The sequence below is a fragment of the Bos indicus x Bos taurus genome, chromosome 12 (genome assembly GCF_003369695.1).
Source record: "Bos indicus x Bos taurus breed Angus x Brahman F1 hybrid chromosome 12, Bos_hybrid_MaternalHap_v2.0, whole genome shotgun sequence".
Classification (NCBI taxonomy): domain Eukaryota; kingdom Metazoa; phylum Chordata; class Mammalia; order Artiodactyla; family Bovidae; genus Bos; species Bos indicus x Bos taurus.
In genome coordinates, this window is record NC_040087.1 from 70709501 (window position 1) to 70727524 (window position 18024).

Below are 18024 nucleotides of genomic sequence, written 5' to 3' on the forward strand. Positions count from 1 at the left end.
GAGGGTTGGACATGACTGAGAGACTTCACTTTCACTTTTCACTTTCATGCATTGGAGAAGGAAATGGCAACCCACTCCGGTGTTCTTGCCTGGAGAATCCCAGGGATGGGGCATCCTGGTGGGCTGCCATCTATGGGGTTGCACAGAGTCGGACACGACTGAAGTGACTCAGCAGCAGCAGCAAGGTGTTTATAAAGAGTCTGTGTGATAAACTAGGGCTTCTAGAGTAATTCAGTAATGTATTAACTGATTGTCTTAGTCTCATTTACTCTGTGAATTAATTAGAATAATTATTTTAAAGATCTACTAGAAGAAAAGAGGTTGAATGAAGACTCTTAATTTGCTCTGTACTGGATTTTGGTAGTTAAACCAGTATTGCACATTCAGAAAATCAGCCCCTGGAAAATACATGGCTATTGTCTATTAAATAGATTGCTTTAGCTAAATCTTTTATCCACTATATGGATGGGCAAGGGGATTAGAAATGAATCCCCACCCTGTGGTTCAGGATGTTCCAATTCAGTCTAAATAACCCCTGGCTTTTATTGATCTTGGGTGAAATCCTCTGGCAGCATGGGTCCCAGTTAAAAGCATTATTCCCTACCGGGTATGCAAAGCTCCCCTTTACCACACTGGTCATCTCTTGGGCTTCACTAATTACTAGAGAAGCTAAACAGGGGAAATCCAGGGCCTGGGATCAGATTCCTTCTCTTTCTTATCTTGAGATCACAGTGTTATCTCCTCCCCAACTGTGTGATTAATTTAACATTTGGTGTGCCAGACTAATATTAGCAGGACTGTCTCTATTCACAAGAATGTTTAGACTATATATCGCATTATGTACTACTTAAAGGGTATCTTCATCTAAAATGTCCATTTGTTGATGGACATTTAGGTTGCTTCCATGCTGTGGGTTTTGTAAATATTGCTGCTATGAATATTGGGGTACATGTGTCTTTTTGAATTATGGTTTTCTCAGGGTATAGGCCCAGTTGTGAGATTGCTGGGTCATATAGTAGTTGTATTTCTAGTTTTCTAAGGTACCTCCATACAGCTCCCCATAGTGGCTGTATCAATTTACATTCCTACCAACAGTGCAAGGGGGTTGTTTTTTCTCCACACTCTCTAGCATTTATTGTTTGTGTATTTTTTGATCATGGCCATTCCGACTGGTGTGAGGTAATATCTTATTGTAGTTTTGATCAACATCTCTCTAATAGTGATGCTGACCATCTTTTCACGTGCCTCTTGGGCATCTGTATGTCTTCTTTGAAGAAAGGTCTATTTAGGTCTTCTGCCCATTTTTAATTTTTTTCCCCTGATATTGAGCTGCATGAGCTGCTTGTATATTGTGGGGACTAATCCCTGTCAGTTGCTTAGTCTGCAGTTATTTTCTCCCATTCTCAGGACTGTCTTTTCATTTCATTTATGGTACATATATACACTGGAATATTACTCATCCATAGAAAGTAAGGAAACTGGGTCATTTGTAGAGATGTGGATGGACCTAGAGTCTATCATGCAGAGTAAAGTAAGTCAAAAGAGAAAAACAAACAAAATGCTTATATTAATGCATATATATGGAATCTAGAAAAACAGTACATATAAAACTACAGGGCAGGAACAGAGTCATAGATGTAGAGAACAGATGTGTGGACACAGTGAGGGGTAGGGAGGTGGGGAAGATGAACTGGGAGATTAGGATTGGCATACATACACTACCATGTGTAAAACAGATAGCTAGTCGGAAGCTGCTGTGTAGCACAGGGAGCTCAGCTCAGTGCTCTGTGGTGACCTAGACGGGAGGGATGGGGGCAAGGGAGGTCTAAGAGGGAGGGGATATATGTATACATACAGCTGGTTAACTTCATTGTACAGCAGAAACTAACACAACAGTGTAAAGCAACTATACCCTAATAAAATTAAAACAAAAACTAAATAAAAATTTAAATATCCTCACAGAAAATGCTTTTCAAAGTTTGCTTGTACAAATGCTTGTACAAAGATTAACAAAGAGTGTGTTATGTAAAAATCCACTCACTGAAATTTGGCATTTATTTTGTTGATTGCTTGTCAAGAAACTTGAATCCACCAGCAGTTTACCTTCTGAATTGGTGGACAATGAGAGCTTAGAGAAGAAGGGAGGTATTCTGTTACACATCCATATCGGATGGTGGGCTTAAGGCAAATGGCTGTTAATGGAATTCAGGAATTTGAGCAGCTTTCAGAATTTAAATAATACTGGTCAGCTGAATGGAAAAAAGTGTTTGATGGAATATTTATTACAGAAGCTACTCCAACTCTATTTAGCATTGTGGGTTGAAGAGATGTTTAGAGGGTTCTTTTAATTTTTATATGCATCAGTTCAGTTCAGTTCAGTCGCTCAGCCATGTCTGACTCTTTGCCACCCCATGGACTGTAGCCCGCCAGGATCCTCCGTCCATGGGATTCTCCAGGCAAGAATACTGGAGTGGGTTGCCATTTCCTTCTCCAGGGGATCTTCCCAACCCAGGGATTGAACCCAGGTCTCCCACACTGCAGGCAGACGCTTTAACCTCTGAACTATCAGGGAAGCCCTTTATATGCATAGTAGAGTTCATTTATGTTATTGATAAAACATAAATTTGCATGATTATATTTGTTTACAAATGCTTTGGGGTTCTATCAAACACTTAGTGAGAGATGAATTGCTTGTTTAGATTAATTATCTCATGCCAGAATATAATTTGTAGTTTCTTACAATTCAGTTATTTAAGAGATTGTCCACTTGCAACTTAACATGGTCTTTTTATACTCTTTAAAGTTACTTGGGCCTAGAGTAGCTACTTTATTTTTAATATTTTAAATTTTTATTAATTTTTATTTCAGTATACTCACTCTCCAATGTTGTGTTAGTTTCTGTGGTACAGAAAAGTGAACCAATGATACAATATCCTCTCTTTGGATTTCCTTCCCATTTAGGTCACCACAGAGCACTGAATAGAGTTACCTGTGCTATACAGTAGGTTCTTAAGAAGCTACTTTACATGGAAGTAAATTTCCTTGTAAATTACAGGGAAATGGTAAATCATTTCTCCTATTTCCTGTTAATTCACATGCTGGTACCAAAGCATACCTCACTTTTAGATTGTGGGACATGTTTGTAAATAGTGAAATTTGAAATGTGGAGAGAAGATCAATTATCAATTGATAATTTTTTTGCAATTATCAATCTTGTGAGTTTTTATTAGAACTTTTAATTGAATTAGGAAAGCCTAGAATGAAACTGTAGGTAACAGATATTTTTACCCCTGTGTTGTTTCTATTTAGTGAGAGGAAAACATTGATTTTTATATTCTTCTTTATAAATGTATTTTTGTGAAAGCATTAAACTCTTACAGAATTTACTATATATATATATTTACATATAAAATTTTATTTATTCTATGTGTATGTAAATTTTTGTGTAAATTTTACCTATAGAATTAAATGCATTGTATCTTTATAAACTGCCTACCATGCTTCAGCATCATTGAGGATTAGACAGAGATCTTGTGCTGATTGATGTTTCTTTATTTCAGGGTTAATTGTATCTACCTTCCTTTTTGGCATCACAAGGTCTCTGCTGTTATTCTATGTCCTTGCTAATTCTTCACAAACTTTGCACAACAAAATGTTGGAGAGCATTTTGAGAGCTCCGGTATTGTTTTTCAACAGAAATCCAATAGGTAAGTCAGACATGAAACTTCTCAATGAATATGTCTTATTAACACATTTAGTGCCTGATTACATTTTCATATTTGAAAATGGAAGATATGCTTGGAAGAAAATCACTGTCCGTGGTTTTTCATTTTGTACAAAAAGCTTCATTAATAATTTTTCTTGGTAGGAAAAAAATCTGAATATAGGAGCATATAAGCTTTTATTCCAATTTATGCATGTCTGTAAAAAAAATAACATTTACTTTGCAGGATGATTTAGAAATTCATTTGTTATATATACCCAATATACAATGCAAATGTGTTGAAATGTCTTCGACTAGTTGTTGGAACATTGGGCGTGTTACATGGTGTTAAGCTAACGAGGAATGACCTTCTTCCAGAAACATCTCTACAGGAGACAGGCTGTGTGTTTCTTTCTTTCATTGTCCATCCATTTCTGGGACCACAGAGCTCTGGCATGTGCTCATATTTTGAGGTTTATCTGAATTGCAATGGAAAATTAATTTAAATGCAAGATCAGTGAAAGGTATACCTCCTCTTCAGTAAAATCAACCCTCTAGTTTTACAATGGAATTCTGGTTACATTTAAGAGGTCTTGTGGTACATAGCAGGTGGATTTTCATTACTAAGTAAGGGTGTCCCTGAAGGTTTCCCAGTGGTTGTTTCCTCCATTCTGAGGCCTTTGACCTGTCTTGCTTTGCAAGGTAGTCTCCTGACGTGAGTTTCTACAAACAGGTAGTTCATAAGCATATATGCCCACTCTGTTCAGTTGGTTAGACTTGTGTTGAGGCCCAGGGCAGGTTTGTTTTTGCAGGTCATGATTGACAGGACCTGTTAAGGCAGGGATGTGACTGGAGAGAGGACAGGAGTTGCCTGGTCATCAACTAGCTGTGTGATCAAGGTCAAAGTAGGTAGATACTACTGGGCAGGCAAATCTCCAGGCAGGATATTATCATGGTTATAAGTATGGACTCTGGAGCCAACTTCCTGGGTTCAGTCCTGGTGCTAGTTACTAGTAGTAATAGCCAGTTATATTTATGTTAATACTTATGTGCAAATTATTTAATTTCTCTGTGCCTTGATTTTCTTACCTATAAAATGAGGATATTATTCACACACTTACCAATATCTTGATTTTGTGGGCATTAAACAGGTTAATATATTCATAGCATTTAGCACACTGGCAGTAGCTAATGAACCTTAGTAAGGATAATGACATAGTTTCTGGGAACTTCCTCTCCTGTGAAATGGGAATAACAGTTGCCCTTCCTGTTTGACAAGGCTGTTGTGAGGATTAAATAAGACTGTTTAGGGCAGCATCTTGTGCATATTTATTCAACACATGTCATTTAGTCCAGGCACTGTGTGGAGCACAGGATGGTAAGGTGCAGAGGCTCACATAGATCTCATCATATTATGAAGTCATAGAGAGGAAGTGATTGGAGGAGTCCATGCTATTTTGGCTGTGAAGCTGCTCTACTTTACTTTGCCTGTTAATGTGAAAGCTATGGTTATAAATTTGGGAGCATCAAGTGGGACTGAATTTCTGTTATCACAGCCTCTGAGTGCTCCTGACCACAGCTGAACAGGCTGATGATGACCTGTAGGCTTCTCCAGATGCTGATGTATTTATTATTCAAGGATTTGGAACCAAGTTTAAATCTTCAAGCTCACTAATCCTAGAGCAGCAGGCACACTAGTATATATATTGTTTCTTCATCCTGTGTCTATTATCAGAACTTCATTCCTTCAAGAAATAGAAGCCTAATTAAATGCTGCAAAGATACACCCAAAGGTTTCAGAGTATCACTTATTTACTCTTTTGTAGGTACACTAAGTTGAACTTTTCCCTGTGTTTATTTTCAAAACTAGAATTTGTAATAGACTGTTTATGGTGTCTTTGTTTCTGGTGTGTGATGGCATGAAGAGAGAACCACATGGAGTGGGGTTACTTGTTACCAAGTTCAAGCTCACTCTGCTCGCCTCACAATGCCAGTAAGTCTTACAGCTGATGTGTTAAAGCAAGAAATAGCAACTTTATTTGGAAGCCTGGCAGACTAATGTCTCAAAATAACCATCTTATTGGGGTCTGGATGCCAGGTTCTTTTATAGAATACAGAGGAGAGGAGGTGAGGAAGTAAAGCCATTTGCCTTGCAAAATTGGAGGGGATTCGTTAATTTTTTCTTTTCTACAGCCATTCATAGGTGGTGAGGGTCAGATTGTCCCCCTGTGAGCTGAAAAAAGCCACTTTAGTTTAACTTTGAGGCAGAGGGTCAGGGTTCCCTAACAAAAGCAGTGAACAGCAATGGTCAAAGAAACAGATCCAGCTTGGAGTCAGTACTGGCTCCTCCTTGTTGCAGTTCCTTTGATGTGCACCTCTCCTGTCTGGGGCCAGTACCCTCTGCTTTCTCATCCTGCATCTCCTCAGGGTGCACCACCCTTGTAGGGTGGCTGCAGAGTCCTCATGGTTGCAGAATCCTTTGTTTGATGTGGCAAGTGGCGTTTTAAGTTTGCACTAGATATTTAATAGAAACTAGTTCTCATATTCTAATCCTGCAGCCTTTATATATATCATTGTGGATATACTATTGTTGTGGATTCTGAAAAGGGAAATAAAATCAATGATAAGTGATCCTTAGTGATTTAGTAATATATTTGTTTTCCTGCCTACATCCCTGTGATCTTCTTAGATGCTTATTCATAAGTCTGTGCTTGTCACACCTGGTACACCTCTGAAAATAATGACTTTATTACCCCAGTAGTAAACTCACAACTTGGAAATGGTCAAAACTCACAGTTTCCCCCAAATGTGAGGTGCTGTGAATGATCTGGAGGGAAAAAATTACAGAGAGATTATAATTATGTTGATTTAAAGAGTATCACTTGGGAAAATTAATCTTGACAACTAAAGCAAAGTTAGTGTAACATTAGGATTAATTTGGGTATTTTGCAACTGTTTATTTACCAACTTAGCACTTGGAATGAGTCTTAGATGGGATGGATCTAAAGGGAGGGAACATACTGAAATCCATCAACCCTTTTTGATACTGCCACAAGATTCCTCCATTCTTTTAAAAATCAGGGCTCAGTTTCAACTCCCCACCCACTGACATTTAGTGGTAGTTTTGTTTCTTTTTAGGTATCATCCTGTTTTCTCTTTCTTTTTTTTTAGAGGGAATTTGACCTATAATTTTATTTTATTTATTTATTTTTAACCATTTATCATTTCTTTATTATTATTATTACTTTTTACTTTACAATATTGTATTGGTTTTGCCATACATCAATATGAATCCGCCACAGGTGTACATGTGTTCCCCTTCCTGAACTCCCCTCCCACCTCCCTCCCCATACCATCCCTCTGGGTCATCCCAGTGCACCAGCCCCAAGCATCCTGTATCCTGCATTCAACCTGGACTGACAATTCGTTTCTTATGTGATATTATACATGTTTCAATGCCATTCTCCCAAATCATCCCACCCTCTCCCTCTCCCACAGAGTCCAAAAGACTGTTTCATACATCTGTGTCTCTTTTGCTCACTTGCATACAGGGTTATTGTTACCATCTTTCTAAATTCCATGTATATGCGTTAGTATACTGTATTGGTGTTTTTCTTTCTGGCTTACTTCACTCTGTATAATGAGGCTCCAGTTTTCATCCATCTCATTAGAACTGATTCTAATGTATTCTTTTTAATGGCTGAATAATACTCCATTGTATATATGTACCACAGCTTTCTTATTTATTCATCTGCTGATGGACATCTAGGTTGCTTTCATGTCCTGGCTATTATAAACAGTGCTGCAATGAACATTGGGGTACACGTGTCTCTTTCCCTTCTGGTTTCCTCGGTGTGTATGCCCAGCAGTGGGATTGCTGGATCATAAGGCAGTTCTATTTCCAGTTTTTTAAGGAATCTTCACACTGTTCTCCATAGTGGCTGTACCAGTTTGCATTCCCACCAACAGTGTAAGAGGGTTCCCTTTTCTCCACACCCTCTCTCAGCATTTATTGCTTGTAGACTTTTGGATCGCAGCCATTCTGACTGAAGTGAAATGGTACTTCATAGTGGTTTTGATTTGCATTTCTCTGATAATGAGTGATGTTGAGCATCTTTTCATGTGTTTGTTAGCCATCTGTATGTCTTCTTTGGAGAAATGTCTATTTAGTTCTTTGGCCCATTTTTTGATTGGGTCGTTTATTTTTCTGGAGTTGAGCTGTAGGAGTTGCTTGTATATTTTTGAGATTAGTTGTTTGTCAGTTGCTTCATTTGCTATTATTTTCTCCCATTTTGACAGCTGTCTTTTCACCTTGCTTATAGTTTCCTTTGTTGTGCAGAAGCTTTAAATTTTAATTAGGTCCCATTTGTTTATTTTTGCTTTTATTTCCAGTATTCTGGAAGGTGGGTCATAGAGGATCCTGCTGTGATTTATGTTGGAGAGTGTTTTGCCTATGTTCTCCTCTAGGAGTTTTATAGTTTCTGGTCTTACGTTTAGATCTTTAATCCATTTTTAGTTTATTTTTGTGTATGGTGTTAGAAAGTGTTCCAGTTTCATTCTTTTACAAGTGGTTGACCAGTTTTCCCAGCACCACTTGTTAAAGAGATTGTCTTTTCTCCATTGTATATTCTTGCCTCCTTTGTCAAAGATAAGGTGTCCATAGGTGCATGGATTTATCTCTGGGCTTTCTATTTTGTTCCATTGATCCATTTCTGTCTTTGTGCCAGTATGATGACTGTCTTGATGACTGTGGCTTTGTAGTAGAGCCTGAAGTCAGGCAGGTTGATTCCTCCAGTTCCATTCTTCTTTGTCAAGATTGCTTTGCAATCTTGAAAGAAGAATCTTGCAAGATTGCTTTTAAGATGTATTTATTTATAGTTGGATTGGGTCTTTGTTGCTGCACACGGGCTTTCTCTACTTACAGCAAGCAGGGCTGCTCTTCATTGTGGTGCTCCTGCTTCTCATTGCAGTGGCTTCTCTTGCTGTGGAGCTCAGGCTCTAAGCACAGGGGCTTCAGTAGTTGTGAAGGCTTAGTTGCTCTGTGGAATGTGGGATCTTCCTGGACCAGGGATTGAACCTATGTCCTTTGCACTGGGGACACTGTACCACCAGGAAAGTCTCTAAATACATATACTTTACAAATAGTGTTTTGATTTGTTTGTGAATTGTTTGTTTCCTATCTGAGGAAATGAGTAATTTCTCATATCCTGTTCTTGCAGGAAGAATTTTAAATCGTTTCTCCAAAGACATTGGGCATATGGATGACTTACTGCCCCAGATATTTCAAGATTTCATCCAGGTAACGTACCAATCCTCTCAGAGTTCTCACAGGGAATAGTAGAGTGCCTGTTTCTCAAGGCCATTTCAGAGGGACTGAGGGTGGGCCTTTCAGCCTGGCAATGTGTCCTGTTATCTTCTGTAAGGTCATGCTTGTGAGAGAGAGGTGCAGCTGTGATTGGGAGGCTGAGTTAACATGAGAAACACCTGGGGCAAGAGTGGCTACACAGGGACATCAAGGTTGTTCTGAAGCAGTTGACATGCTGGGCAATTGGTTCTCCCTCTGCCTTCCAGGTGTCTCACTGGATTCCCTTTACTGTGAGACTTTCACAATATAGAAATAATCACCTCTCCTGGAAAGAGAGCCTAGATTAACTAAACTATGCATTGTATTAGGCTTCCCATGTGGTTCAGTGGTGAAGAATTTGCTTGCCAGTGCAGGAGATGCAAGAGATGTGAGTTTGATCCCTGGGACAGGAAGATTCCCTGGAGGAGGAAAGAGCAACCCACTCCACTATTCTTGCATGGAGAATTCCATAGACAGAGGAAGCTGGTGGGCTACAGTCCATGGGGTCACAAGGAGTTGGACAGGACTGAGCATGAGCTGATACATTGTATTCCCACAGAGGACAAATACTTACTGCACTGTTTTATTTGGATAAAGCCAGGTGTGGTTACTTACCAAGAGAAGAGTGGTAAAAATAAGGTGAAATTCATACTTCAGCAAGGACAATGTTGTTTAGTTACTAAGTTGTGTCCAACTATTTTGTGATCCCATGGACTGTAGCCCGCCAGGCTCCTCCATCCATGGGATTTTTCAGGCAATAATACTCGAGTGGGTTGCCATTTCCTTGCCCAGGAGATCTTCCTGACCCAGGAATCAAACCTGCGTCTCCTGCATTGGCAGGTGGATTCTTTACCAGTGACCCACCAGGGAATTCAGCAAGTACAATACAGAGCAGTTATTGAAGATATAAAGCCTTTAAGCCAGTAATTCAATTCCACGATCAAAGCCATCTCATAAAATGTCTTTTGTTTTTGTAGGAAGTTTTTCTTTTAACAAGTTGATTGCTCTGTCTTAAAGGGTCTTAAAAAAATGAGAGAGAGAGACCTACAGGAATACTGTCATCCAGCCTCTGTTTTGTCTGTGAATTTGAGGTTCTAAAGAATGATGTTGGGTCATCTCAGCTCTCATTTCTTCGCTCAGTACAGTTGCTCATGTGGAGTGTTTTTTTTTTTTTTTTTCTGTTATTTAATACTGTCAAATTTTTAGTGATTAAATCTGTGGAAAATTTTCATTTTCTTTCCAATTGTTAATTTCAGAAGTGAAATGCATTATCAAAAGCTGAGCACAGAAATGCAGCAGTCAATATCTGACTGCAGACAGTGTAGCCTGTGAGCATGGCTTTCACTGTTACCAATGTGAATTAAGCTGAGATTAGGAGGCAGAGTGCTTTTACTGCAGAGATGTCTGGTCTTTTTTTTTTTTTTTTCCTCTTTCACAAACTGATTTTATAAGTACATCCTGCTGAGTTTAACTACATAATTTATCCCCAGAAACACTTCTTCCCTGAAAACAGTGCTATATTTTAACAGTGATTGTGAATAGCTTTGAAAAGATTTTGTGAAAGGCTCTGTATCTTTGTTAATGACAAGCTAGGCCAAGGCTGGGTTTCCTCCGTGTGCTTAGTATTTGGTTAGTTAGTAGTCATTATCAGAATCGTCACATATTTTTGCATGACATAGGGAAGGACAGAGATAGATGCTACCTGATTTCTGTAGGATCCAGTCTCAGTAATGAGGAGATAAAATTCTAGTCTCACTGATTTTCAATCTCAGCTCTGCCCTGTAGTTCAATTATCTTGAAGTTGAAGGTGGAGATGACCTGCAGGTCATTGGAAGTAAGAGTCTGGTGTTCGAGGGAGAGACCTGGGATGAGCATGGAGCCTGTGTAGTTTTCACTGAGCAGGTATTAGTTGAATCTGTGAAGATGGCAACCCAGGGAGAGTGAAGCAGTTTTAGGGGTCAAGATAAGAAGGTTCGATACTGAGAGAAAGCAGAGAGAAAGGGGAGGAGAGGAGACACACAATAAATAGCAAGTGAGAAAAGAGGAAGTAGGCTGGGGAGCCAAGGAAGGACGAGTCTGTTCAACTCAAATGAGAGGGTGAGTCTGTGGAAAATTGTCAGTTGATTTCAAATCAGGAGGCTTCTGGTGACTCAAGGAACAGGCTTCAGGTGGGAGGAGGCCAGACTGCAAAGGGTTGCAAATGCAGGAGGCGTGGAGGGAGTTGAGGTGAAGACAGGCTATTTTTGGAAGGAGTTTGACTGAAGCAGGAGAGAGGTCCATCTGGAACGTAGGGTCTGAGGATATATTGCTGGTTGTTTGGATTTTAAGTTTGTGAGTCAGGTGTGTGTGAGGTGGTGAGTGTATTTCCCTCTCTCCCTCCTTCCCTTCAACAAATGAAATAGATTTGAGGTCCTGAGGTACAGATGTGAGTCAGGCATGAAGTCCTCCCCTCATGGGTCTCCTCCAGTCCCCCAGGGGATGAAGACATCTAGAAACTCACCCCTTGATGCTTCTGGACTCCTAATTGTGGGAGCTCTGTCAAAAAATAAAGATTATGGCATCTAGTCCCATCACTTCATGGCAAATAGATGGGGAAACAATGGAAACAGTGACAGAATTTATTTTCTTGGGCTCCAAAATCACTGCAGACGGTGACTACAGCCATGTAATTAAAAGATGTTTGCTCCTTGGAAGAGAAGCAATGACAAACCTAGACAGTGTATTAAAAGCAGAGACATTCTTGGCCAACAAAGGTCTATCTAGTCAAAGCTATGGTTTTTCCAGTAGTGATGTATAGATGTGAGGGTTGGACTATAAAGAAAGCTGATAGCTGAAGAATTGATGCTTTTGAACTGTGGTGGAGAAGACTCTTGAGAATCCCTTGGACAGCAAGGAGATTAAACCAGTCAATCCTAAAGGAAATCAACCCTGACTCTTCATTGAAGGACTGATGCTGAAGCTGAAGCTCCAATACTTTGGCTACCTGATGTAAAGAGCCAACTCATTGGAAAAGACCCTGATGCTGGGAAAGATTGAAGGCAGGAGGAGAAGGGGATGACAGAGGGTGAGATGGTTGAATGTTATCATTGACTCAATGGACATGAGTTGGAGCAAACTCTGGGAGATGGTGAAGGACAGGGAAGCCTAGTGTTTTGCAGTCCATGGGGTCACAAAGAGTCAGGCTTAAGTTAGCAAGTGAACAAGAATACTGAGAAAGTTCTTATCATAGTGTTTGGTTCATATAATAAACATTATGAGGACCTCCTATAGTTTTATTTCTTAAGATGCAAAAGCCTTCCTTACTGTTTCAACAAGTCTTTCGAGCAAAGGAGTTTAATCCTAACAAAACAGCCCATTAAAGTTTGAGAAGTGTCCTTCCTAAGGAGCCCTCTGTATCTATTTTTGCCATTTCAGACGTTTTTACTTGTGATTGGTGTGATGGGCGTGATGGTGGCTGTGATTCCTTGGGTTACTGTACTTGTGATTCCCTTTGGCATCATTTTCTTTGCTATCCAGTGGTATTTCTTAAGGTCATCACGAGATGTGAAATGCCTGGAATCTGCAGGTGAGTACTGGTACTCTCAGGTTGGGATGGCAATGCAGGCTGGCTTCCATTTATGCTATAATTAACTATACCCTTGAAATTCCAGAGAGTCTTATCTTCTGGAATTTCTCACTAAGTTGACATTATGTAATTGAATGTGATGGCCACTGTAAGTCAGTGTGGCCTTTAACAGGTCAGCTGCAGCTTTGCATTTTAGCACAAAGAAGATGAATGTGAGCACGGTGAGGACAGGGACCGTTCTGTCTTGTTTATGACATACTGCCTAACAGATTATCCACTCTATAGATACTTTTCTTAAAAATAAAACATTTCATCATGTTTGAACTACTGTAGAAAGAAAATAGGAGTTTTTCTTCTGCTAAAGATGACATTTTTTTCTTCTCCTACTAGAGATGACAAGGATAGTAAGAGATTAAGAACAGGAAAGGAGATATTAAGGAAATGTGTGTCAGAAGTGATATATTTGAAAAATACATTCATTTACATGTCCGAGTAAGTTGCAGCTGTTAAATGTATTGGAAAGATAAGTCCTATTATTTTCAGCTTCATTCTTTATCATCACCAGTATTTGGAGTGATCCCACACTGTTTGTGGTCCTTCCTTTCTCAAAGCTTCTCGTATAAATGATGCTATATGGGAAAACTATATGAGATGCTATATGAAAAATATTCCCCTGGGAGGACCCAGGACGGGGAATCTGTTTGGTAGGCATTTGGTCTATTACCCCAATCAGTTTCCTACTTGTAGAATAATGAGGAACAGGGACTTCTCTGGTGGTCCTGTGGATAAGATTCTGTGCTTCCACTGCAGGGGGCACAACTTCAATCCCTGGTTGGGGAACTAAGATCCCACACAGCACAGCCAAAAAAAAAAAAAATAATAATAATGGAGAACGCATTTTATGATGAATCCTTCTATACTATGGGTAATCACAGGTGATGAAATAATTGAATTTATCTGATTATTAATGTACATATTTCATCAATATTAAAACAAAAAATAAAGCAGAATTGTTATATGTTTTTTAAAAAGTTGTAAGAACTATAGCCAAAAAATAAGGAAGGAAAATATTCATATCAGAGACCCGAATCATGAATAATTTTAACAAATTAATACCAACTTAACCTTCTAGAAACCAAGCCAAGAAGAGAAGCATATTGAGTCCTATGATTCTTTGTATCTACCAAGTGGAAAAAAAATCTAAGTTCATTTAAAGGAGTTTTTTCCCTTTATTGTGGCATTTGTGTGCTTTGTTTTTAATAATAAAAATGCTTAAGAGATACTTATTCTAATTATTTGCAAAAAGGATAGTGATCATCTGTTTTATAAAAGCTTTAGAAGTTTTCACTCATCAAGAGAACTAGCTGAACTCCTGTGAGGTGTGGTCTTGTGAGGTGTTTGGATGGATGGGGAGCAGTAGAGTCCAGGTGTGTGGCATTCTGCTGATGTGACTTGGTAGCACAGTAGGACCTGGGGAGGCAGAAAAGGAAGTGATGAGCTCCATCCAGTCTTCTGTGTAGACAAGGCTTCAGAAGTTTTATGATTTGAGGGTGCACATGAGCTGGAGTCATTCAGTAGTTTTGTTGGAAAAAGCAGGTCTCTGGTACATTCAAAGAGGTGTTGTTCCAGAAGGAACAAGTGATTAAGATTTATACACACTGAGGAAACCAGAAGGGAAAGAGACACGTGTACCCCAATGTTCATCGCAGCACTGTTTATAATAGCCAGGACATGGAAGCAACCTAGATGTCCATCAGCAGATGAATGGATAAGAAAGCTGTGGTACATATACACAATGGAGTATTACTCAGCCATTAAAAAGAATTCATTTGAATCAGTTCTAATGAGGTGGATGAAACTGGAGCCTATTATACAGAGTGAAGTAAGCCAGAAGGAAAAACACCAATACAGTATAATAACACATATATATGGAATTTAGAAAGATGATAACAATAACCCTGTGTACAAGACAGCAAAAGAGACACTGATGTATGGAACAGTCTTATGGACTCTGTGGGAGAGGGAGAGGGTGGGAAGATTTGGGAGAATGGCATTGAAACATGTAAAATATCATGTATGAAACGAGATGCCAGTCCGGGTTCGATGCACGATACTGGATGCTTGGGGCTGGTGCACTGGGATGACCCAGAGGGATGGTATGGGGAGGGAGGAGGGAGGAGGGTTCAGGATGGGGAGTACATGTATACCTGTGATGGATTCATTTTGATGTTTGGCAAAACTAATACAATTATGTAAAGTTTAAAAATAAAGTAAATTTAAAAAAAAAAAGATTTATACCTAGGGAAGGGCTACTTCCCATCCACACAGAAGTGGAGAGAAGGGCACCTCCTGAGGCTTTTTTAATGAAGAAGCAGTACAGGATTTTCTCAATGTTTCATCTGAAGAGTCTGAAAACTTTGGCCCCATCTCTGTGGAATATTGGAATTTTTGGTACTCTAGTAGGCTGCAGGAATGTTAGACTGTAAATTCAATCCAGATACCCCCTCCTACACACCCCAGATAACCACATGTGGTAGCTAGTTGATTAGAATTGTCTATGTTCTCTGTCTAGGTGGTGGGTCTGTGCCATAAATAATAACACTTCTGTTTTCTCTAAATAGTAACTTATAGTATATCTTAAGGTCACTGCTGGAACCACCAGCAAGAAGGACACCTGACATCTATTTTGTAAGGACATCTGTTCTGTAAGTTCACTTGTCTGACAGCTATGGCCAGAAGGCATAAACCTGCTTCTTCTTTGTGCTCTGAAGGACTACTGAAGTCCTGAGGTTTTGTTTCAGATCCTGCTGCCTAGTTGCCTCTAGAAGCTTAGGCTGACACTTTCATCTTAATGATGGATATGCAGCTGATTATAATGGGTTTATTGAGCACATTTTTGCAAAATTGAAAATAGCAATAGTCACAGAGCAGTACATAAAACCTGGATGGCATTTGATTGCCTTTCTCTGCTGCTGCTGCTGCTAAGTCGCTTCAGTTATGTCCGACCCTATGTGACCCCATAGACAGCAGGCCGCCAGGCTCCTCTGTCCCTGGGATTCTCCAGGCAAGAATACTGGAGTGGGTTGCCATTTCCTTCTCCAATGCATGAAAGTGAAAAGTGAAAGTGAAGTTGCTCAGTCGTGTCTGACTCTTAGCGACCCCATGGACTGCAGCCTACCAGGCTCCTCCGTCCATGGGATTTTCCAGGCAAGAGTACTGGAGTGGGTTGCCATTGCCTTTTCCATGCCTTTCTCTCACCAATTCTTTTTTGTTTGTTTTTAAACTTTTTATTTTATATTGGGGTATAGCCAATTAACAAACAACATTGTGATGGCTTCAGGTGAACAATGAAGGAACTCAGTCATACATATACATGTATCCATTCTACTCCAAAACCTTCTCCCAACCAGGCTGCACTTAACATTCCATGTGCTACTCAGTAGATATTTGTTGGTTATCCATTTTAAATACAGCACTGTGTAGACGTCCATCCAAAGCTCCCTATCTTTTCTCATTCTTCCCCCGGCAACCATAAGTTTGTTCTCTAAGTACGCGAGTCTGTTTCTGTTTTGTAAGTTCACTTGTATAATTTCCTATTAGATTCCACATATAAAGGATTTCATACGATATTTCTCCCTTTTTGTTTGATTTAATTCATGTGACACTCTCTAGGTCCATCCATGTTGCTGCAAATGGCATTAGTTCATTCTTTTTAATGTTCTGGTCCACTCTGCATTTAGCAGTGCCTGAATGATGAAGTCACATGCAAATTCTATTTGAAAGGCTGCTGTGATCAACTAGCAATATCTGCCACAGGCTTTGGTAGCAGTGGGTTAGCAAGTTGTTCAGGTGTATTCAGACCATCCGTTAAATCTGCTGTTTTAAGGTGTTTTCATACAAGAGTCCCAGGAACTTTGTTCAACCTCTGGTGCTTAATAAGATGTATGGTAATGCCAAAAGCTGTTAGTTACTAGCTGAGTTAGATCTGGGAGTATTCTGAATATAAATAACGAAGTCTGGAGGAAAAATGCGTGTATTCACACATGGGCATGCTTAACCCTGATTATTCTCCCTCAGAGACACTGCAGTTCAGTTCAGTTCAGTTCAGTCTTGTCTGACTCTTTGTGACCCCATGAATGGCAGCACGCCAGGCCTCCCTGTCCCTCACCAACTCCCAGAGTTCACTCAGACTCACGTCCATCAAGTCAGTGATGCCATCCATCCATCTTATTCTCTGTCGTCCCCTTCTCCTTCTGCCCCCAATCCCTCCCAGCATCAGAGTCTTTTCCAATGAGTCAATTCTTCGCATGAGGTGGCCAAAGTACTAGAGTTTCAGCTCTAGCATCATTCCTTCCAAAGAAATCCCAGGGCTGATCTTCAGAATGGACTGGTTGGATCTCCTTGCAGTCCAAGGGACTCTCAAGAGTCTTCTCCAACACCACAGCTCAAAAGCATCAATTCTTCAGCACTCAGCTTTCTTCACAGTCCAACTCTCACATCCATACATGACCACTGGAAAAACCATAGCCTTGACTAGACGGACCTCTGTTGGCAAAGTAATGTCACTGCTTTTCAATATGCTATCTAGGTTGGTCATAACTTTTCTTCCAAGTAGTAAGTGTCTTTTAATTTCATGGCTGCAGTCACCATCTAAAGTGATTTTGGAGCCCCCAAAAATAAAGTCTGACACGGTTTCCACTGTTTCCCCATCTATTTCCCATGAAGTGATGGGACCAGATGCCATGATCTTCGTTTTCTGAATGTTGAGCTTTAAGCCAACTTTTTCACTCTCCTCTTTCACCTTCATCAAGAGGCTTTTTAGTTCCTCTTCCCTTTCTGCCATAAGGGTGGTGTCATCTGCATGTCTGAGGCTATTGATATTTCTCCCGGCAATCTTGATTTAAGCTTGTGCTTCTTCCAGCCCAGCATTTCTCATGATGTACTCTGCATATAAATTAAATAAGCAGGGTGACAATATACAGCCTTGACGTACTCCTTTTCCTATTTGGAACCAGTCTGTTGTTCCATGTCCAGTTCTAACTGTTGCTTCCTGACCTGCATACAGATTTCTCAAGAGGCAGGTCAGGTGGTCTGGTATTCCCATCTCTTTCAGAATTTTCCACAGTTGATTGTGATCCACACAGTCAAAGGCTTTGGCATAGTCAATAAAGCAGAAATAGATCTTTTTCTGGAACTCTCTTGCTTTTTCCATGATCCAGCGGATGTTGGCAATTTGATTTCTGGTTCCTCTGCCTTTTCTAAAACCAGCTTGAACATCCGGAAGTTCATGGTTCACATATTGCTGAAGCCTGGCTTGGAGAATTTTGAGCATTACTTTACTAGCGTGTGAGATTAGTGCAATTGTGCAGTAGTTTGAGCATTCTTTGGCATTGCCTTTCTTTGGGATTGGAA

The 18024-nt window shown here is 39.9% G+C and overlaps 1 protein-coding gene across 1 annotated transcript in view; it reads left to right on the forward strand.

Annotated features, from left to right (window-relative positions):
• LOC113902123 (multidrug resistance-associated protein 4-like) overlaps positions 1 to 18024 on the forward strand; it is a 113722-nt gene that overhangs the window by 69391 nt on the left and 26307 nt on the right. The window contains exons 20-22 of the mRNA XM_027557077.1: positions 3555 to 3707; positions 8923 to 9002; positions 12462 to 12612. Of these exons, the coding sequence (XP_027412878.1) occupies positions 3555 to 3707; positions 8923 to 9002; positions 12462 to 12612 (384 nt within the window). The remainder of the gene's footprint in view (positions 1 to 3554; positions 3708 to 8922; positions 9003 to 12461; positions 12613 to 18024) is intronic.